The 22223-nt window shown below is 47.5% G+C and overlaps 2 protein-coding genes across 3 annotated transcripts in view; one reads left to right on the forward strand and one right to left on the reverse strand.

Moving 5' to 3' along the window:
- Positions 1-2042: 2042 nt before the first annotated feature.
- Positions 2043-22223, forward strand: part of RARRES1 (retinoic acid receptor responder 1) — a 35989-nt gene continuing 15808 nt past the window's right edge. For both annotated transcript variants that reach the window (XM_032146490.2, XM_032146491.2), the window contains exons 1-2: positions 2043-2469; positions 20660-20722. In XM_032146490.2, coding sequence (XP_032002381.1) covers positions 2194-2469; positions 20660-20722 — 339 coding nt within the window. In that variant the 5' untranslated portion in view covers positions 2043-2193. The remainder of the gene's footprint in view (positions 2470-20659; positions 20723-22223) is intronic.
- Positions 20103-22223, reverse strand: part of LOC116463403 (elongation factor G, mitochondrial) — a 68292-nt gene continuing 66171 nt past the window's right edge. The window contains exon 19 of the transcript XR_009212040.1: positions 20103-20198. The gene's annotated coding sequence lies outside the window, so the exon portion shown is untranslated. The remainder of the gene's footprint in view (positions 20199-22223) is intronic.

Consider the following 22223-nt stretch of genomic DNA (forward strand, 5'->3'; position numbering starts at 1 on the left):
TTACCTGTGCTAGGCTTGCCTCTGAGGGCAAGAAACAGCAACTCCAGCTTCAAAGAAATCAAACAATAAGAAATAAGCTCTGGGATCAGCTGATTCCTGTGTTCAACAATGCCATCAGGAACCCAGGGCCCTCCCCTCTCTCTGCTCTGCCACTCTTGAAATGGGCTTCATTCTCAGGCAGCCAGAAAGACAGAGGCATGCTTCTGGGCAGCACAGCCAGACCTAACTGGGGCCTATTGAGGGCCTGCACTCTCCCCCTTGGCTTCTCCCTCCAGCTGGATTTTCTTGCTTTTCTTCAAACATGCCAGGTAGACTCCTGCCCCAGCCTCTGCACTTGCGTTCCCTCTGCCTACAGTGCTTTTGCATACATGTCCACCTGGCTCCCTCGCCTCCTTCAGGTCGTCACCCAAATATCACCTCCCCAGAGAGGCCTGCCCTGACCACACCTTTTAAGATTAACCACCTCCTAACTCCCCACTTCTTTTTTGGGCTTAATTTTTCTCCCTGGCAGGTAACTGCGTCCAACATAGAGCACATTCCCTTGGCCTCATTGAGTGTCTGGGCCCCACTTGCCTAGAAGGTGTGCTCCAGGAAGGCAGAGATGTTTAAGATTGTTCACCCTCATTTCCCCAGGGCCTGGCAGAGTAGGTGTTTCACAATTATCTGCAGAAGGAAGGAAAGACGGCCAAGGGACAGATAACAGCCAGAGGAAGAAGTGCAGTGAGACAGGATCTTTCCAGAGATGGCACCACATCCATCAACCCACAGGCTTTGCTCACCATGCAGAACTGGCACATGCCCACTCTCAACCAGCCACTGGCAAGAAGGGATTTCCTTTAGCCCCACAATGGCACTGGGGTCCAGGTTTGGCGCAGGGGTAGACCCCTGAACAAAATGCAGGATGGAGAAATGGATGTTGGGAGTGCCTAGCAGTACCAGTTCTCCTCCCTCAGCCCTGGTTCTCCAGGGCTTTTTCTCTTGTCTATGGTTTAAAAACAATGGCTATCTCAGCCCTTCACTGCCACCTGTCTAAAAAGAGTTGCCGCCGGGCACGGTGGCTCACGCCTGTAATCCCAGCACTTTGGGAGGCCCAGGCGGGCGTATCATGAGGTCAGGAGTTTGAGACCAGCCTGACCAACATGGTGAAACCCCATCTCTACTAAAAATACAAAAATCAGCCGGGCATGGTGGCGGGCGCCTATAGTCCCAGCTACTTGGGAGGCTGAGATAGGAGAATTGCTTGAACCTGGGAGGCAGAGGTTGCAGTGAGCCAAGATTGCGCCACTGCACTCCAGCCTGGGCGACAGAGCAAGACTCGGTCTCAAAAAAAAAAAAAGAGTTGCCAACACTTGCTGCCTCCATTCCCTGAAGCCCCATCCATGCCTCACCCCGCTGGAATCCGACTTCCACCCCCGGCCTTTAAATCTGCCTCGCACAGGGGTTATCAATATATCAATGACCTACTTGCTTCTGAGACAAATGGGACTCTCAGGCCTTATCTTACCCTGCCTTGCTGCCCACTCCTCCTGCCTCTCCTCCTGGGCAGGACCGGCAGGTGCTCAGGCCCGTCCCCAGCCGCTGGCTCGGGCGTCCCAGGCTCCCTGCCGGCGTCCACCTTCAGCCTCCTCTCCAGCCCCAGCCCTCTGGCGACTTCTCCCACCTCCACAGTGGCTGTGCCACGATGAGCCCCATCAATGCCCGCTGCAGCCTGCCCCTTTCTCCGCCGGTCACCTGCTGGGAAATCACACAGCCCTAAGGCTTGGAGAATCCAAGAAGTTTCCCTCTAAAACCCCAGGGTTGCGAAACCGCAGGGGAAACGCCAAGTCCCTGAGCTGGGCTAGGGGCGCTGTACGAGGTAGCACGGGCGGGACGCGATTCCTCGGGGGAGGCGTCCCCACTGTCCCCCCAACCCCGTCCCTCTCCCCCTGCGGCCCGGGCCAGAAGCACCCGGCCCCGCGCCGCAGAGGCGATGCCGCATCCTGGCACCAAGCCCGCCAGCGGGGAGGGGCAGAGAGAACCCAGGGGCTGCGCGAAGCGTGGAAAGGGAGTGGCCCCAAGGGGACCCGGGCTCGCTCCAGACCTTCGCCCCGGGGGCGGAGGGGAGGGGCCCACCACGGCCTTATTTCCGCGCGCGCCGGCACTGCCCGTTCCAAGCCCGGGTCTGTCCGGTGCCGCGCCAACTTTCTTGCGTCCATGGAGCCCCGCCGGCAACCGCTGCCCGCTCCCTGGTCCGGGCCCGGGGGCCCGCGCCCCACCGCCTCGCTGCTCGCGCTGCTGCTGTTGCTCGCCCCGGTGGTGGCGCCCGCGGGGTCCGGGGGCACCGACGACCCTGGCCAGCCTCAGGATGCGGCGGTCCCGCGCAGGCTCCTGCAGCAAGCGGCGCGCGCGGCGCTTCACTTCTTCAACTTCCGGGCCGGTTCGCCCAGCGCGCTGCGAGTGCTGGCCGAGGTGCAGAAGGGCCGCGCGTGGGTGAGTGCGGAGCGACGCGCCGGGGCACGCGCCTGCCTGTCCGCGCACGGCGCTGGGCGGTGACACCTGGGTGCGCGCGCCTGCCGGCCCCACGGCTGATCCGCCAGGGAAGGTGCAGTGCGCACGACGCCCGGGGAGATCCCAGCTGGGCCTAGCGCCCCCGAAGTATCCCAGGGCCTGGAAGGGGCCCTTTGGAGCACAGCCTCTGCAGAAATCTGGCTTGTTCCTTCCAGCATTTATGAGGCCATAGGTTTTTCACAGGGCAGCGCTCTTGACTGCTCCCATACCTGGGAAAGAGATGCTTTGGGAAACTGAGGAACAGGCTGAAAGGGCAACATTTAATTTTTTCTGGAGGTACCCAGAGTTGGTTGCTATGGGTGTGCTTATTGTGCGCGCGCCCTACTGGTGGCTGCAGCCAAAGTTTTGGGCGGGATTTCCAAAATCTAAGCCAGTAGCCATACCATACCGCGGACGACTCTCACTTGTTAATTGTAGTCCACCACGCTAGGGCTTCGGGGTAATGTGGTTGGAATTTACACGTAGGCCTGGGCAGAAACCTGCTAATGCTGGCCTCTGCTTTGATCTAATAGAAGTGAGTGAATCCGGGCTCAGTGTTCTATATGAACCGAATGAATGAGAACTTTGCAACCCGTTGTTTGGTTGCTGATTTCAAGGCATTCACGGTAGGAATTGTCTTGTATGTGTCAAACTACTTTGCGTTCTTCATCCTATAGATTACAAAAGTTACAGGACTACACTAAGTCTATCCCAAAAGCAAAGTTGCTCCTTCTACAACCCCCAGATATTCCACAAAGCCTGCAGACACACGGCCTCAAAGAATCTGGAATTGAGTATCGCATGTATTTAATAAATAGGTGGAATTTTAAAGCGTAGCAGCAGGATTTTCATTTAACAGTACCGAACGCCTGGTAGCAGACACCATTGGAAAGTCCTTCAAGAAGCTCAGCCTCGGTTCTTCAAAACTTATTCCTGCAGCCGGCATGGCTATATTTATTGAATGATTAAATCAAATTGTTCCTAGAAAAAGGCAACCTGGCACGGCACGGTGGCTCATGCCTGTAATCCCAGCACTTTGGCAGGCCAAGGCGGGTGGATCACCTGAGGTCGGGAGTTCGAGACCAGCCTGACCAACATGGAGAAACCCTGTCCCTACTAAAAATACAAAATTAGCTGGGTGTGGTGGCACATGCCTGTAATCCCAGCTACTTGGGAGGCTGAGGCAGGAGAATTGCTTGAACTCGGGAGGCGGAGATTGCGGTGGGCCGAGATTGCGCCATTGCACTCCAGCCTGGGTAATAAGAGCAAAACTCCCTCTCAAAATAAAATAAATAAAATAAAATAAAATAATAAAGAAAAAGGCAACCTGGTGGGGCATGGTGGCTCACGCCTGTAATCCCAGCACTTTGGGAGGCCAAGGTGGGCAAATCACTTGAGCTCAGGAGTTGTAGACCAGTCTGGGTAACATGGCAAAATACAATCTCTGCCAAAAATAAAAAAATTTAAAAATTAAAAAAAAAGTTAGCCGATGTGGTGGCATGGGCCCATGGTCCCAGCTACTCAGGAGGCTGAGATGGGAGGATTGCTTGAGCCCAGGACCCCAGGACCTGGAGGTTGCAGTGAGCAGAGAATGCGCCACTGCCCTCCAGCCTAGGCAACAGAGCAAGACCCTATGGGGAAAAAAAGAGAGAGAGAAAAAGAGAGAGAGGAAGGAAGGAAGGAGCAACTTATTCTTGTCACCTTTTTGTTTGTTTGCTTGTTTTTGTTTTTGTTTTGAGACAGAGTCTTGCTCTGTTGCCCAGGCTGGAGTGCAGTGCCACGATCTCAGCTCACTGCAACCTCCGCCTACCAGGTTCAAGTGATTCTCCTGCCTCAGCCTCCTGAGTAGCTGGGATTACAGGCATGTGCCACCATGCCCGGCTAAGTTTTGTATTTCTAGTAGAGACGGGGTTTCACCATGTTGGTCAAGCTGTTCTTGAACTCCTGACCTCGTGATCTGCCCGCCTGGGCCTCCGAAAGTGCTGGGATTACAGGCATGAGCCACCGCGCCCGGCCATCTTGTCACCTATCTTAACAATCCTTGCTGTCTGAGATACAAAAAAGTTCAGTTTTCCTAGTCCAACAGAGCAGTGAGATAATGGAGCTTGAGAACTTTCTATCAAGGTAGGAGAGTAGCCAATGCCCAGAGCCTAAAGAAGGGGCCTCTGAGGATTTGCTCCCTGGTTACCAGGGGCAGGATTCCCTACAGAAAACCAAGCTCACTCAGATTTCTAAGTTACACCAGTTTTCAATCCCAGAGATTTTTTTCCCCCTTCCAAACCCATTTTATAAAAGAATAATAGGCTGGGCATGGTGGCTCACGCCTCTAATCTCAGCACTTTGGGAGGCCGAGGTGGGCAGATTACAAGGTCAGGAGTTCAAGACCAGCCTGGCCAAGATGGTGAAACCCCTTCTCTACTAAAAATACAAAAAAAAGTCAGCCGGGCATGGTGGCAGCCACCTGTAATCCCAGCTACTCGGGAGGCTGAGATAGAGAATGGCTTGAACCCGGGAGGTGGAGGTTGCAGTGAGCCAAGATGGCGCCACTGCACTCCAGCCTGGGTGACAGAGCGAGACTCTCATCTCAAAAAAAAAAATGGGGGGAATAATAAAATAGCTTGCATTATCATGCACTTAGTCACCCCCTTGAAAATAAAATAAGACACTTGACATCCTTCATAAAATAATCAAACTAGCTCTCAAAACCTGAGTGAATAAAGTAAAAATTCCCAGCCTCTGCATTGCTCCAATGAGGACGCAGGGGCTGGGAATTTTATGTAAGTTATATAAATCTTAAAGAGGTCTTAAACATCATTTAGTCCAATGGCTTTGGGGAAGGTTATTTAAGTCTTTTCTGGCTATTTCCCTGTTTAGAATGGAAATAATTCATGTTCTGCCAACAATGTCAGGTGGTCTGAGGAGTCATATAAGATGATATGAGTGCCAATTAGAAACTATAAAAATGTGAGTTCAGGGGTAGTCTGTTCATCCATTAGCTATGTATTGAATGCTTACTCTGTGCCAGGAACTGGGCTAGATAGTATGGCCTGATTCACATTTAGCATAGGGTCATTAGGGAAGGCCTCTTTGAGATTCCCTCAGTTTTGAAGCACTCTGCTGCCTGAGTGAAGAGTGAGACACACCCACATGGTGCTTTCAGTGTAGTCTTAAGAAATTCCTGCCTCCATTATAAGAGCAGTCATAGCACTGGGGAGAAGTAAAACATGGGCCAGGTGCGGTGGCTCCCGCATGTAATCCCAGTACTTTGGGAGGTTGAGGCAAGCAGATCACTTGAGGTCAGGAGTTCGAGACCAGCCTGGCCAACATGGTGAAACCCCCATCTCTACTAAAAGTACAAAAATTAGCCAGGCATGGTGATGCGTTTCTATAATCCTAGCTACACAGGAGGTTGAGGCATGAGAATCACTTGAACCCAGGAGGCAGAGGTTGCAGTGAGCAAAGATCATGCCACTGTACTCCAGCCTGGGTAACAGAGCAGGAATCTGTCTCAACAACAAAAAAAAAACCACGATTGATCTCCAAACGCAGGTTTGCACTCTACCCAACCAGTGCATTGTTGGACTGAGTGCTCAGCTGCTGCAAAATGTCTATCATCCATCCAGAACTGACCCTGAGGGGCAAGCAGGTAGCCAGGTAGGGGAGAGAAGTGTAGCTCATGGGTATCCCTCCCCATTCTAGGGGTCGCTGCATTCCTTTGTAAGATGAGAGGCTGAGATGAAGTCAGGGCTTTTCAAACTAAGGGCTCACTAGGGTTATAACGTCAATTTAGTGTGGGATCCGGTTTTTTTTTTTTTTTTTAACGAAATAGTATAGACTACAAACGATTAGAGTGTATTGCAAAAGCAAGGATAAGTAGTGTCTCCAAATATGTTTCAGATATATATGTGTGACCTAGGTCACAATGAGAAATGCAGTTCTTGCTGTGGGTTGCAGCTTTTAAAAGTTTTGAAAGCCTTTAGACTAAATGATGTTTAAGACCTCTTCTCCCTCTGAAATTCTTTGATTCCGTGAGCTGTTGGCACGTCATCTTTCATTTTAAAAACACTGTTGCCCTCTGGTGGTGAAATGCAGCAATAGCTGTGGTTGTAAATTCAAGGAAGAACTAAGTGCTAGCTGGAGTTGGGTGGAGTGGAGGAAGTGTTGTTTTGTTTTGTTGCTAATTGCAGGCGAGATCACAGACCACGATTTGTGTTCCCTCACTGCCCCCACCTGATGCCTTGCCTTTCTTACCTGGCCTTACACTACCTTTCCATAACCAATGAGGCTTTTACTTTTCTAATATTACATGGCATAGGCTCAGGACCCACAGTTGGAGTGGTGGGAGATTTTGGATGGTGCTGAGCGATCTTATGCTTCCCAGGGTTTCCTGGATCACCCCCCACAATGTTTGCCCTGCTCCTGACTATTCGAGGCTGTTCCTTACTTGGAGACAAGTCTCCTCTTGCCACTCAGCAAGTTCTGGGACCACTGGCTCTGCGTGGAGCATTTGGTGAGAGGCCGGCCTTTTACTAACATTTTGAGAGACTAGCTGAAATCTTCAAGTTCATACACTCTATAAGAAAGTCAACCCATTCTGGAATCCGCTATTGTTTAGGAATTGGCCACTTAAACAAAAAACCCTCTGACCCGGCCAAGACCAGTGGTTGGAAACATACTTTAAACAGTTGATCAAAGCATATGGGGAGAGGGGAGCTATGCCCATACCTTAATTGCTTCAATTTAAAATAAAATCTGTAAGTGTACATTTATCATCTATCTTTTGATATAGGGCCAAGGCCATTTAATTGGAGCTCCTTGCAGTCTGCATTGGTCATTTCTTGCATTGTTATAAAGGAATATTTGAGACTGGGTAATTTATAAAGAAAAGAGCTTTGATTGGCTCATGGTTTTGCAGGCTCCCCAAGAAGTGTGGTGCTGGCATCTGCTTCTGGTGAGGCCTCAAGGAGCTTACAATCATGGCGGAGGGCGGCAGGGAGCCAGCATGTCACATGGCAAGAACGGGAGCAAGAGAGCAAGTGGGGAGCTGCCACACACTTAAACAACCAGATCTCAGAGCAAGAATTCACATATCACTAAGGGGATGGTGCCAAACCATTAATGAAGGACCCACCTCCATAATCCAGTCACCTCCCAGCAGGGCCCTCTCATCTCCAAATTGGAAAGCACATTTCAACATGAGATTTGAAGAGGACAAACATCCAAACCATATCACAGTCTTTCTAGTAAGAAAACACACCCATAGGGAATCGTTTGTGGTTTCCATTTTTGTTTACTTATGGTAGAATGAGCTCTCAAAGAATACACTGAACAATCCTCTGCTTTTACTTTTTCTTGCCTAATCTCAGCTAATTGACACCAATTCAACAGCTAAATTTCTAAAGCATTTAACTTGATTTCATGGACACGACATCTTTCTTTGTACCCGCTCTTCACCAGTTTACATAATATTTACTTATGTAATTAGGTACTAAGTACATCTGATATATGCAAGTTTGGGAGCAAAGCAGCTGGCTTTGCGTAAGCATCAGGCCAGGCCCATACAGGCCACACCCGTGCTCTGGGGTTCAGGCCACCGTGGGTCTGACAGCAAGCATGGAGCCCTGTCCACTAGGCCACAAGGCAGTTAGGAGAGCACTTACTCTACTATGAAAAACTTTATTCCTTTGTGATTTCTCAATCTATAAAGCACATCTATAAAGCACGTTAATACACCATAATTTATCTAATTACTGCTCTTGAGGTCTTCTCTCCATTAATGTCAATAATTCAGAGGTGATCATTCAGGAGACTAGGAAAGCAAAACATTAAATTGTCCATAGAAACAAAAACTGGAGAATTAAAAAGGCTGCAATGATCATAGAGGGAGAAGATAAGTAATAAAATACTCAAGTGAACTAGTCTTAATTTTCATGTAAGGAAAGCTCCCAAGGGCTTTTATAAGCATTAGGAAAGAACGGCAGGGAGGGGGATATTTGCAAGATAAACTAGGATCTCTTCAGTGCCCTCACACTGCCCTAAGGATGAAACATAACAATTCTGAAAGCACTGAACAGACAGGCAGGAATCTCTCCTTCCAGGCAATGTTTGTGCCGAAATAGCACAGATGTGCCCATGGTCTCCACCCCACCACCCACCACAGCACCCACTTGGTCCGCAGACTCTGATCGCAGAGTCTGGGTCTAGCATGGGGTGGGAAAGGCCACTAGGTCCTGGAGTTAAAGCTTTGACTTTGACCTCCTTGGCACTTTGCCCCAATCTCCTAAGCTAACTGCACCCGGATGAGCTAGCCAGTAGGAATTTTTTTTTTACCATTTTATTATAAATTGTTTTTAAACCACAATTTTTTATTTACCAGCCCACGATATTTTCCACTTGGCTTTCCACATGTGGAGCCATAGCCAAGGATGCATGTAATCACAGAGCATTAGTAATGTCCCACATCAAGACCGGTGGTGGTGGGTCATGATTGTTAACTGCCAGAAGTCTGGCTTGGCTGCAGCCTCATCCTTTAAGGACCTAGGTCGTTCTTCTGGAGACTGCATGTAAATAATCAGCCCACAACGACTGACATTGTGAGGGATGGAAGGTTATACATACACACACACTCACCCAAATCCAACCTGACCCTTGATCTCACTTGCTGTTAAGCAGTGTATCACCCCAGAGATGTATGACACTTATGTGACCTCGGCATTTATTTGCCTTTTTGGATGGTGCCTCAGTTGAAGAATGTTTCACAGAGATGGTCCCACAGTGGTTGGGGACAGTAGCCATAACAAGTCCACTGGCTGACTTGCTATGGTTGTTCAGGATGTCCCTAGCCAGAAAAGTCAGATTACAAAAGGAAAATCTTGGCCGGGCATTTGGCTCACGCCTGTAATCCCAGCACTTTGGGAGGCCAAGGTTGGAGGACTGCTTGAGCCCAGGAGTTCAAGACCAGCCTGGGCAACGTGATGAGACCCCATCTCTACAAAAAATAAATTAGCCACATGTGGTGGCACATACTTGTAGTCCCAGCTACTTGGAAGGCTGAGGTGGGAGGATCACCTGACCCTGGGAAAGCTGAGGCTGCAGTGAGCCCTGATTGCACCACTGCCTTCCAGGCTGGGCTAAGAGTGAGACCCTGTCTGAAAAAATAAAAAAAGAAAGGGAGTCCTGTACCATGGCTGTGTATGGGATGTATGTGATCCATGGTCATCCCAAGGGCACATGCCCACACAGAACGTGACATTAAGGATCACAGTAATTCTGTATCGGTATTGTGTCCTATTGCTGCTGTAACAAATGACCTCAGATTTAGTGAGTCAAAACAACACAAACTTACTCACTTATGGTTCTGGAGGGTAGAGGCCTGAAACGGGTCTCCCTGGGCTAAAATTAAGGTGTCTTCAGGGCTTTGTTCCTTCTGGAGGCTCTAGGGGAGAATCCATTTCCGGCTTCTAGAGACCACCTGTGCTTCTTGGCTCATGACTCGATCCTCCATCAAAGCAAGCAGCATAGCATCTTCTGATTATGACACTACTGTCTGCTTCTCATAGGACCCTTGTGATTACTTTGTGCCCACAGGAATAATCCAGGATAATCCCATCTCAAGATCCTTAATCACATTGGCAAAATCCTTTTTGCCATGTCAAATAACATAGTCACAGATGCCAGGGATTAGGAAGTGGACATCTTTGGGCGCAAGGTGTGGTGGGGCATTATTCAGCCTACCACCCCCAGTGTCCAGACTGGCTGTGAGCTCCTGCAAATATTTACCACTCTGCCTGACATATGCCGGTACCCAGAAAATGCAGCTCTTGCTCCCACCTCCTGTCTTGCTGACCTCTGCAGCCTTGCTAACCTCACATGTGAACCCACCTGCCCTCTCCTCTCTCAGTACTCGACCATAGGCTGCTTTGTCAAAGCTCTTCAACAGCCAATTTTCTTTCCACTCTGCCCATGTGCTTGCCTATCCCAAATGAGATGGTCAGCTTCTACAGGGCGCCAGGTATTATATCATGTCTCTATCTCCTTCATTGCACTAGCACACAGCCTGCTAGAGACAAATATTAGATATTTGTTAAATTAAATGAAGGTAGCTGGAAGTGTGCTGAAATCATTGAGGCATCTGCAACAGGGAGACAGGCAAGACCCAGCCCATTCCCATTGCTCCCAGCAGGCGAAAAGGAGACCTGAAGCCTCGTGTCCCACTCTCAACCAGCCTTTTCTGATTATCCCCACCTGAGGCCAGAGGGGACGTGGAGGGGGCAGCTGCCTCTGGCCACTTCCACTCACTTCCTACCCCAAATCAAGAAAGTGGGACCCAGGCAGGGTTGGCTGAGAGAGAGGACACACAGTATTCTGGCTCTCCTCTCCACTGCTACTTAGCCTGAGAAAGCAAAGCATTCGCACGCAAAGGGCTCCTTGGGCCCCACTGCCTTAGCCTGATCAGAAGGTAACTGACTTCTGTTCCATAAACTGTATTTGCTTTATCTGGCCTTGCCCGAGAGAAGGAAAATGCAATAAGATGATTCCAGAGTATAATATAATATACTGATGCTGTCTCCGTCTGGAACATAAGGATAGCACAGCAATTTCTATGCACAAATGAGTTGTTTACTTGTCTCCAACCAAGCCTGACTCATAAAAGTAACCTTATAAAATGAAGAAGTTTGCTTTTACTGGAATAGCCTGACATTTATGTTTTCTTATCAAATGTGAATGCTGGAGGCGACATTTAGGAGCTGAGTCTGTTAGACCAGTGAGTCCCAAGATGCGTGGAGGGAGACTGGAATTACCTGTGAGCTCATCCCCATCCACCCACTGCCAGCCTGAGAACAGGAAATTTAACGTTGTCACAACCGGCACTAACACAACAGGAAGGACCAGCGCTTAGCAACCAGTGACAGACACCGCAGAGAGGGGGAAAATGGGAAGTGTTTTCTGTAGAGGAGCTTTGGGCAGAATCATGTCTTTGGAGACTCCTCCATGGGGTGGTACACAGCGAGCTTTCTCCAGGACACCATCCCTGCTCTTTCATTTGCTCCACGTTTTTGTGTTGTTTTGAGAGAGTTTAAAGGGGATGTTAGATTTTTTTCTTTTTTTTTTTGAGACGGAGTCTCGCTCTGTCGCCCAGGCTGGAGTGCAATGGCGTGATCTTGGCTCACCGCAACCTCCACCTCCCGGGTTCAGGCATTCTCCTGCCTCAGCCTCCCAAGTAGCTGGGACTACAGGTGCCCACCACCATGCCCAGCTAACTTTTTGTATTTTTAGTAGAGACGGGGTTTCACCATGTTGGCGAGGATGCTCTCAATCTCCTGACCTCGTGATCCACCCACTTCAGCCTCCCAAAGTGCTGGGATTACAGGCATGAGCCACCGCGCCCGGCCAGGATGTTCGATGTTTTAAATGTGCTCTTAGAATACATAAATACCTATTCTCTATCCCTCATCAAGTTCCTTGGGTTCATTTCTAACACACCCAATATTTCAGTAACTTTACCCAATCTTTCAAATATTGGAAAATATTTAAATATTTTAATATTTCAAATGGACTTTATGCAATTTTGGTGATTTTATGCAATATTTCAAAAAAAGTGGGTAGCATCTAATGTAAAGATAGTACAGACACCTACTGGAAGAAAAATCTTTGATCCATTAATATGAAAACAAAGCTTTGTGGTTTAGTATAAACAGCTTTCACTGAAAACAGGACATGACATTGTAGAGTTGCTATTAGAGTAAGCAGTTTTAACTTCTTGGTGCATATACAAATGTCATTATAAAACAAAGTAGTTACCCATCTAACAGGAAGCAAGGAGGGAATTTTCTTTAAAAATTATTTTAGTCCAAACTGCCTTCTTCAAGTGTTCCTTCTGGATACTCATTTTTTTTTTTTTTTTTTTTTTTTTTTTTTTTTTTTGTTGCCCAGGCTGCAGTGCAATGACGCCATCTCGGCTCACCCGCAAACTCCACCTCCTGGATTCAAGCGATTCTTCTGCCTCAGCCTCCCGAGTAGCTGGAATTACAGTTGTGCGCCACCACGCCCAGCTAATTTCGTATTTTTAGTAGAGATGAGGTTTTCTCCATGTTGGTCAGGCTGGTGGTCTTGAACACTGGACCTCAGGTGATCTGCCCACCTTGGCCTCCCAAAGTGCTGGGATTACAGGCATGGGCCACCATGCCCAGCCCAAGTGTTCCTTCTCGAAGAACAGCACATACTTTGTCACCATGGAGTTTATCAGTTGCAACTGCTGAAGCAGAGGGTAGACCTGTCATCTGCACTTTCTAAGGTATCATAATCTGATTCACCAGAAACTCCAGGGTCCTGAAGTCACCACACTTTGAAAGAACACTCCTCCATTTCATTTGGTCCTGATGATATTCTCAGGCATTTGGAGAGAATTAATGGTCCCGGTGTCAATCTCCTAATTAGCCGTCAGCTGTATCCTAGTGATTATCATCTGATCTACATGTCACTTCCTACCTGCACCCCTTAGACCTTCAGTGGTTCCACTCAGTAGCTAGAGAGTTCTCAAAGTGTAGTCCCTGGACCAACGGGATCAGCATCATGTGGAACTTGTTAAAATGGAAGTTCTCAGGCCCCACCCCAGACCTCCCGAATCAAAACTCTGGGTGTGGACCCAGCATGCTGGGTCTTAGCAAGCCCTGTAGGGGATTGCATGGCACACTCAGGTTTGAGACTCACTGCTCTAGAATGAAGTCCCTGTAAGAGACCATCTCTAATCGGATCCCCCACCCACCATTGTGACCTCAACCCCAAGTCTACCCTGACTTAATCTGCTAACTGCCCCAGGCTGGGCTGCTCGCTTCCATGCCCTAGCACACATGCTACCTTTCCAGAGCACCCTCTCCCTCTCTCTTGTCTAATCCTAGTCCTTCCTGGAGATGTCCCCACCTGCACTGGGTTATACTTTCATTTATACCTTGTCTGAAAGGGTCTGCATCCAGGGGCTCCTTCTAAAGTCTTAGATCACCTTTTGTTATGAGTTGAGGTGTGTCTTCTAAAAAGAAATGTTATATCCAAAAAGTTCTAACCCTCAGTGACTAGGAATGTGACCTTAGTTGTAAACAGAGTCTTTGAAGATGTAATCAAGTTAAGATGAGGTCATACTGGATTAGAATGGGCCCTAAATCCAATGGCTCCTGTCCTTATATAATATTAAGGCCATGTGGATATGCAAACAGACTTAGACGAAGACCACCATTTAAAGATAAAGGCGGTCTGGAGGATCCCTTGAGCCCAGGAGTTTGAGGCTGCAGTGAGCTATGATTGCACCACTGCACTCCAGCCTGGGCAAAAAGAGCAAGACCCATCTCAAAAACAAACAAACAATAATAGAGGCAGAGATTGGAGTGATTCAGTTGCAAACTAAAGAATGCCAAGATTGACAGCCACCACCTAAAACTAGGAAGAGGCAAGGAGGGATTCTACCCAGAGTCTCAGAGGAAGCATGGCCCTGCTGACACCTTGAGATTGGCCTTCTGGCCTCCAGAACTGTATGAGAATAAATATCTGTTGTTTTAAGCCACCTAGTTTGTGGTACTTTGTTATAGTAGCCCTAGCACACTAACACACACACCATGCCTGGCAGTCTCCCTTCCAGAGGAAGGTTCGGAGTGGTTCTTGTCCACAGGGACCTTGGTTACAAGCACAGTCCAAGAGCATCCCAGCTCTCTCTCTCTCTCTCTCTCTCACACACACACACACACACCAGCGACAGCTTTTATTCTTCCTTTTCTTAGAGAGGTTGCTGGGCTCTATTTTTCTGTGCAGTCCTGTGTGGTATTTGGGAAGAACGGGGCTCGGCAGGCCAGTTTTCCTGCTTCCTGTGTTGTGACTTTGGCCAATTCCTTAACTTTGGTCAAGTGCTTCCATTTCTTCATCCCTAAAATGGTGATAACAATCATACCTACTAAAGGGCTTTAGTGATGTAATAGGTTAGTACATGGGTACCATGTTGGGTCGGGTGAGGCACATAGTAAGAGTACAACATGTAATCACTTTTATCATGATTCCCTCCGATGGTGGCAGGAAGCTTCATATGTAAGCACTGAATGAATGCTTAATATTGATTTGCTAAGGATTTGCGGATCATTTACCAAAAAATAAATAAATAAAATCTAGTGTGATGAGTTCAGGTCTTTGAAAGCATTCCATTGTACATTCTCTCAAACAGGTCTTTGAAAGTGGCCTGTTTCCCTCCAAACTGATTGCAAATCAAACCAAAATCAAAGTGCTGATCAGTCACTAAAGAGTACATGGTGGTATGGCGTACAAGGAAGGGGAGGTGGAAGGTATACGGGGAGGGGGATGGGACTGCCTCTTCTCACTGTCCAGTGGGGCCAAAACTCACCTGTAAAATAAACACACAAAAAGTAAGGGCCGGGTGCGGTGGCTCAAGCCTGTAATCCCAACACTTTGGGAGGCCGAGGCAGGTGGATCACCTGAGGTCAGGAGTTCAAGACCAGCCTGGCCAAAATGGTAAAACCCCGTCTCTGCTTGAAATACAACAATTAGCCGGGTGTGGTGGCAAATGCCTGTAATCCCAGCTACTCGGGAGGCTGAGGGAGGACAATCACTTGAGCCCGGGAGGTGGAGGGTGCAGTGAGCTGAGACTACACCATTGCACTCCAGCCTGGGTGAGAGAGTGAGACTCTGTCTCAAAAAAAAAAAAAAAATTAGAGCATAAATCATGTTATTAGTGGCCCATGATTATGAAGAATTTAGTTCCAGGCTGTAGTACACAAGTCTTCTTTTATACATAATTTTTTAAAAATCTGCAGTGAAGAGCTACTAATTAATTCCTGCAGGTTATACAGTCATATGGTCATTTGCTTGCTTTTTCTTATTAAATAGCCCTTTTCCGAAAAATACTGGAACAATGTGCTCTGCCTTTGGCTGTGTTTAAAGAAAGGGATGTCAAGTTTCCTGATCTGTTTCACAGATGGGCAGTTATGGCAGTGTGTTGGGGAAAGGAATGAAATCACTGTAATCTATATTACAGGAATCCTTCTTTCCTCAGGAAAGCTAGAATTGTTGGTCACCTTTCCTCGTGTCAGATTTGGCTGTTTCAAAAAAGTCTACTTACTTTTTTCATGGCTTTGAATTTAATGGATTAGCTTTACACCATGTGGCTGCAGCAACCTGCTGTGTAAGTCCCGGAGGAAGCATCCCTGGGCAAGACCAGAGGTCTTTATAAGGTGAGTGCCTCCAAAGCCCCACCTCCCCACACGGTGCCTCAGGGAACATCCTTATATGAGTCAGTTTCTTCACAGACCTCCATCATAATTTCTCTAGGATACATGCCCAGAGTGGTATTTCTAGGTCACAGGGCATTCACACATAAGCTTGATTTGACCACGTATGCCAGATTGCATATGCCAGACTGCAGTCGTAAAGCCCCAAACCCCGCCCAGCAATGGGCCCTGTCCACTTTCTGATTGCCAGTCTACTAGTGGTACTGTACTAACTCATTGCTTATTTAATTTGCATTTTTATATTTCTGTAATTACTAGTGAGTTTGAGCAGGCCTTCAGAGCTTTGTTAGCATACTTAATACATGTGGGGTGCTTAGAACGGTACCAGGCAATTGGCCAAATTATTGGGCTACTTGCATTATTCTGTACACACAAGCATATTTTAAATGACACAATGTTAAAAATGTTGTTTTAAGGCCAGGCGCAGTGGCTCACACCTGTAATCCCAGCACTTTGGGAGGCCGAAGCGAGCGGATCATGAGGTCAGGAGATCAAGACCATCCTGGCTAACATGGTGAAACTCCGTCTCTACTAAAAATACAAAAAACTAGCTGGGCATGGTGGCATGTGCCTGTAGTCCCAGCTACTCGGGAGACTGAGGCAGGAGAGTCTCTTGAACCCAGGAGGGAGAGGTTGCAGTGAGCTGAGATCATGCAACTGTGCTCCAGCCTGGGCGACAGAGCAAGACTGTCTCAAAAAAAAAAAAAAAAAAAGTTGTCTTAATATAAAGTGTATTCTAGTGATGATTTCTGATCTTGAATTACCTGCTTATTTTTTACTTTCTGATAGGACTTGGGATTTGGTGGTTTGACTGCTCTCACATGGCTGGTGGGAGGGTGGCCTGCTGCAGCCTGGCTGGGGGGCAACCTGGCATACTTGGTCCACCATATGCTTCTCTCCATTTCCACTGTCGTCACCTTGGCTCCAAGCCCTGCTCCCTCTCCCCCGCCCCCTCAGCCAGCCTCCTGCTCTCTCTACATTCACTCTGCCCAAGCCCTCACTCCAGCATCATTCTCCACACTCCAGCTAGAGGGATCTTTTCAAAATCCCTCCTTCTGGTCCCTGGCTTTCCATTTCTCTCAGAACAAAATCCTCTCTGTGGCCTGCAGGTGTGGCCCTTGCCACCCAGTCAGCCTCTTACAGTGTCCCAGCTCCAGCTCCAGTCTTTCTGCCCTGGGGCCCCATGGCTGCTCCTCAGGCCCTTGCCAGCTCTCCTCCCCCAACCAAGACCAAGTCCTTCTTCACCTTCAGAGTTCAGCTCAAATGTCGCTTCCCTGATCCCTAGACTAGACCAATTCTCCAGCTATCCTCTCATAGCTCTTAAGTCAGCCACAATCAAATAATCAATCCTACAATGCTCTGTTTAAGGCCCTCTCCCACTAGGCTGCCCTGAGAGCAGCCACTGCTGTTTTGCTCTGTCTTTCCTGCACCCAGCACAGTACTTGGAATAAGGTAGAAGCTGAAATCATGGAGTGATGTTGCTGAACATCAAGGACCCCTTTATCACAGAACATTTTAAATCAAGGACAGCCAAAGTTCAACACAATCCTAAAACCACTGGAGAGCAAGTGCGAGACACTGTGTCCAGAGGAAGGTGGCCCTGGCTCCTGCCCACCCCACACACAGGCCTGTGGCTGTGTGGCTCATCTCACCAGAGCAAAACAGCACGGGGCACTTGTGACTCAGAGGAAGGGAGAAGGGATAGGCCTTTGTGAGAGATAAAAGCACTGTGTCTTGATACATGATAAAGTACAACCAAAAATATAAACATTTTATTTTGGATGAAATGTGGACACTTTTAAGAGTGCCTTGTTAACCGGGCGCAGTGAGTCACGCCTATAATCCTAGTACTTTGGGAGGCCGAGGCAGGTGGATTGCCTGACCTGAGGAGTTCGAAACCAGCCTGGGCAACACGGTGAAAACCTGTCTCTACTAAAATACAAAAAATTAGCCAGGTGTGGCAGCGTGCACCTGTAGTCCCAGCTACGCAGCAGGCTGAGGCAGGAGAATTGCTTGAACTCAGGAGGCAGAGGTTGCAGTGAGCCGAGATCGTGCCACTGCACTCCAGCCTGGGTGACAGAGCAAGACTCTGCCTCAAAAAAAAAAAAAAAAAGAGTGCTTCCTTAAAATAAAATAAATCAAATCAGCAAAGAAAATAACTCTTTAAAAAAAGGACAGACTCCACACCAGCTCAAAGCCCTTCTCACTTTGCCTCCATGTGTTTCCAGAACACTGTTGCGTCAAATCATATCTTAAGTCCTGTATTTAAAATATGCACAATTATATCAAGAATAAGGAAGACTTTAGTGAATCTTTTTGCATAGCATATAACCATGCCCCAACGTATCGACGTGAAGGCTGATGTTCCTCAGGATTCTTATTCTCTTATTCTACACATCTTCCCTGGGGGATTGCATCAAATTCTATGGCTTTCACCACCTCTGCTGATCCTACTTCTATAACCCTCAGCATTTTCCGAGACATCTCAAATTTCCCCACGTGCCAGAGATTGAACCCTCCCAACTCGGCTTCTTCCTCATCTCATGAATGGCCTCCGCGCCCACCCCTGCCCACCTCACAGCTAGAAACCTGAGGGTGTCGCTGACTCCTCTGCAGGAGGCTGTACCTAGGAAGCCCCTACTCAACAGGACAGGCAGACTCCCAGGTGCTGCGGTGCACAGAGCAGGGGCGGGGCTGGTGCAGCGACCCATTCAAGGCTTAGAACCCACTGGCAAGCAGAAGTGTCGCCTTCTGAGTGTTAGTTGTTTGTGGGTGCCCATGTGGCTGGGAGTGTGAGAGGCAGCAAGCCACAGCCCTGTGTTCCTCCCACACTGGCAGGTACTAAGGATGCTGAACTTCAGGAATCTTTGAGATAGAGATCATGGGAGCCTTGTCCAGCCACTGTCAGGAATGTCTCATTTATATCCTTTCACTACTCATTGGGTGTTTCAGGAGCAACCCTGATGGGAGCCCATGTTATATAACGTCCCCTATCCTTGAACTTGGGTCAGTCTCGTGTTTAGCCCAGTTCTTCTGCTCTCTCATGCCTATAGATTTTAGTAATAATAAAAATAGTAAACAGACATTGAAGTTTGCGTTGACCCAGGCACTGTCCTAAACCCTGTTTATGCTGTATCCTACTGTTCACAACACCCTGTGTACTGTGGATATGTTTAATGTTACTCTTGCAGACTTTGGGATCAAGTTCCAAGTCATCTTCAAAAAAAGTGAGGCTTTCCATGCCCTTGCACCCACCTCCCCAGACACCTTTTCTCCAGCTTCACTGTCCCCCTGGAATTACAAACCCTACATCCCACTCCCACACCTTTGTCTAACACTGGCTCCTCAAAGAGTTAGTTTAGGCCTCACCCACTCTAGAAAGCCTCCCGCAGGCTGCGCTCTACCACACTGATCAGCTACACTACAAAACTGTTTCCAAGATAGAAGTAGATCTCTGGAAAGGCCGGGCTGGATGTCATATTTCTTCATATCTCCCCAAGGCCTGGCATAGGAGGTGATAAACAGCGAATGAGTGAATAGACAGACTTGTGTATGTGTGTTGTGTAAACCAAAATCAGTGCTTCAGCTTACAACAGAACTCGTTTGAAGACTGACGATGAGCCCTCAGCAAACTGCTCTGTGTGCAATGCTCTCGGGAATTCTCTCTCCTTCCCCAGCAACATCTATACATGTACAAGCTTAAATATTCCCTACATAAATAACTGCCAAGGAATCCTTTCCTTCCCTTCTCCAGTTTCCCAGCATTTTTTAAGAATCTATAATAGGAATGGATGCTATCCGGTCTATTTAAAATAAAATAATGCTGTTTGTTTATTGCATTGCTACGCTAAGATGCAAAGGAAACTGGTGTTTCCAGAGTCCAACCTTAATCAATGCTATGTGAAGTAACTTCAGCTGTATACGACAGCAAGTTCCCTTTCCTCTCTAGGAAATATTTGTTTTTACTGATTTATCATTTTGCTCTCTTAAAAAAAAGATGGCAAATAATAAGAACTTCTTCTAAACAGTTTAAATTGCCATAATGACACAGATATGTATATTCCAAAATATGCATTGGAATCAATTCAACAGTTTTAAAAAGCTAAACATTAACATTTCTGAAGTTTAAAAGTATGCTTGCCTGTAAAAACTGCAAACGAAAGAAAGAGGATAGCATTGGAAGACTTCTTCAGTGTTGCTGATTCATCCTGTTGCAGACTGAAGTTCCACCTCACGCCTGCACTTGTGGGTCCTCTCTGCCTGTACCAGGCATCCCCCACCTAGATCTGGGATGGCTGCTTCCTTCCTGTCCTGCCGGTCTCATCTTTGAGATCGCCTTGTGCCAAGCACCTTCCTACACCACCGCTGTCTTTCTTCATTCATCAGCCCCTGAAAGCATAATTATTACTTGTTGTGCGTTTGTTGCCAGCATCCCCCATTGGGCTATGGGTGGCAGGAGGGCAAGTCCTTGTCAGTCCTGCTCACTGATGTGGCCCCAGGACAGGGCGTGGAGCAGGCACTGAGGAGTTGGGGATGAAGAAATTCCCTCCAGCTCCCTGCACACACTTGTTCATTTCTCCTTTAGCTGCTCTCACAAAGTCACTTCAGTCAGAACGCAACCATTTCCCTTTCTCAGCCTCCCTCTTTGTGAGTAGGTGTCAAACTAGCAAGCAGAATGGCACAATCAGAACAAAATTTGAGATCTTTCTTCCAAGCAATCACCAATTTTATTCAGGTATAAATGCTACAGCCACCATTTGTGTGCCATGTTATCCTAAGAGTGTGATTCCTGGATATGAAGATGTTTAAGGGAGCTTCTACTACACTAAGATTCAGTTTCTGTGTTCCAGATTAATCCAAAAGAGGGATGTAAAGTTGACGTGGTCTTCAGCACAGAGCGCTACAACCCAGAGGTAAGCTGCCACAATTGGCAAAGTATCCTATTAGCAACTGCCATAAATATGGCTTTGTAAAAAAGTGAGAATCTTAATATATAGTGATCTGGAGGTTTGCTTTTGTTTTTTCCTGATTTATTTCCTATTTGTTATCAAGAACTAAACAGAACTAGGCAAGAGCTCAATATTTAACTACTTCAACTTCATGGTCTTACGCAGGGTTGCATTTAAAACAATCCATATAAGCGATCACCTTCCTCTTCCTTGGGACCCCTGGGAGGGAATTTCACAGCTCCCTCTGGTATCCCTCCTAGCTCCTCAGAGTCCTCAGAATGACTCACTCTCAAATGCCAACTTATTCTCTTCCTGTCAGATGGTGATATTTCTGGTTAGCAGGCCAGCATAGCGTGAGACCAACCCCATGAGCTAACGTACACAGAGGCACTCTGTAAAACACCAGCACGTGCTCCAGCCGTTATCAGCCTCACTACAGCTTTGACCAAGCAGACCATGTTTTGCCAAGTTTCCTTTTCCCTGTTTTCAAGAAGAGAGTAAAGAGAAAACTCGTATAGAAATTAGAGCCAGATGAACTTCCTTGTGCTAGGCCAAGCTGAAAGGCAGCAATCAGAGCATGGACAGAGAGAAGACCAGCCCAAATGCTCTTTGTCTTGTGCTGAGAAGCAGCCTAAAGCAGGCAGCATCCAGGATTAAAGTGTTCCAGGGTGACAGAGTTTCAGGAGTTGAAGGCATGACTCCCCCAACCCCATGCTTCTGGAAGAATGCTCACACTCAAGTTCCAACAAGTTCCAACATGACAGCAGTATGCTCTGACTCTGTTTATTAACCTATGAATTAAAATTTCCTTAAAGCATACGAAAGATGACTTTGATTGTTAGTGTTGCAAACTGAAAGTATTAAAGCTAGAGGGAATACAATTACTAGATTATTTTCACCAACAATATGCTTCCCTGGATTTGATCCTGCAGATGCGTTAAGAGCAGAGCCAGCTAATTGAAACTTTCCATTTCAGGGGGTGAAGGGCAGTTCTTTTAACCTCAGGCAACGGCTTTGATTCCATGGAGATGTTTTGAGGGGGAAATGGAAAGGAAAATGAAAGGGGGCAGTACCTGGTTCTTTTTCTCTTCTCTGGAAATGGCTTTGACAACAGAGGAGGCCATGTACTAGGTTCCTTCTGCCCTTTCATAAGCCTCTTCCTGAATGCTTCCTTCACTGTTTTTCTATGTTGCACCAATAATTAACATCTTAAAGCAGTAATGAAATCCCCTCTCACGCAAAACCGGCACTCACAGGAGGAAAAGTTGCCCACTGGAAAGTGTTTCTCAGTTTTTTGAGGTAGTTTTAGAAACAGGCTTATTAAGCAGATCCAATTTTTTTATTTTTAATTTTTATTTATTTATTCTTTTTGAGACAGGGTCTTGCTCTCCTGGCTGGAAGGAAGTGGGACAATCACGGCTCACTGCAACCTTGACTTCCTGGGCTCAAGCAGAGAGAGAATTTT

This window comes from Hylobates moloch, unplaced genomic scaffold (assembly GCF_009828535.3).
Source record: "Hylobates moloch isolate HMO894 unplaced genomic scaffold, HMol_V3 SCAFFOLD_35, whole genome shotgun sequence".
NCBI lineage: Eukaryota > Metazoa > Chordata > Mammalia > Primates > Hylobatidae > Hylobates > Hylobates moloch.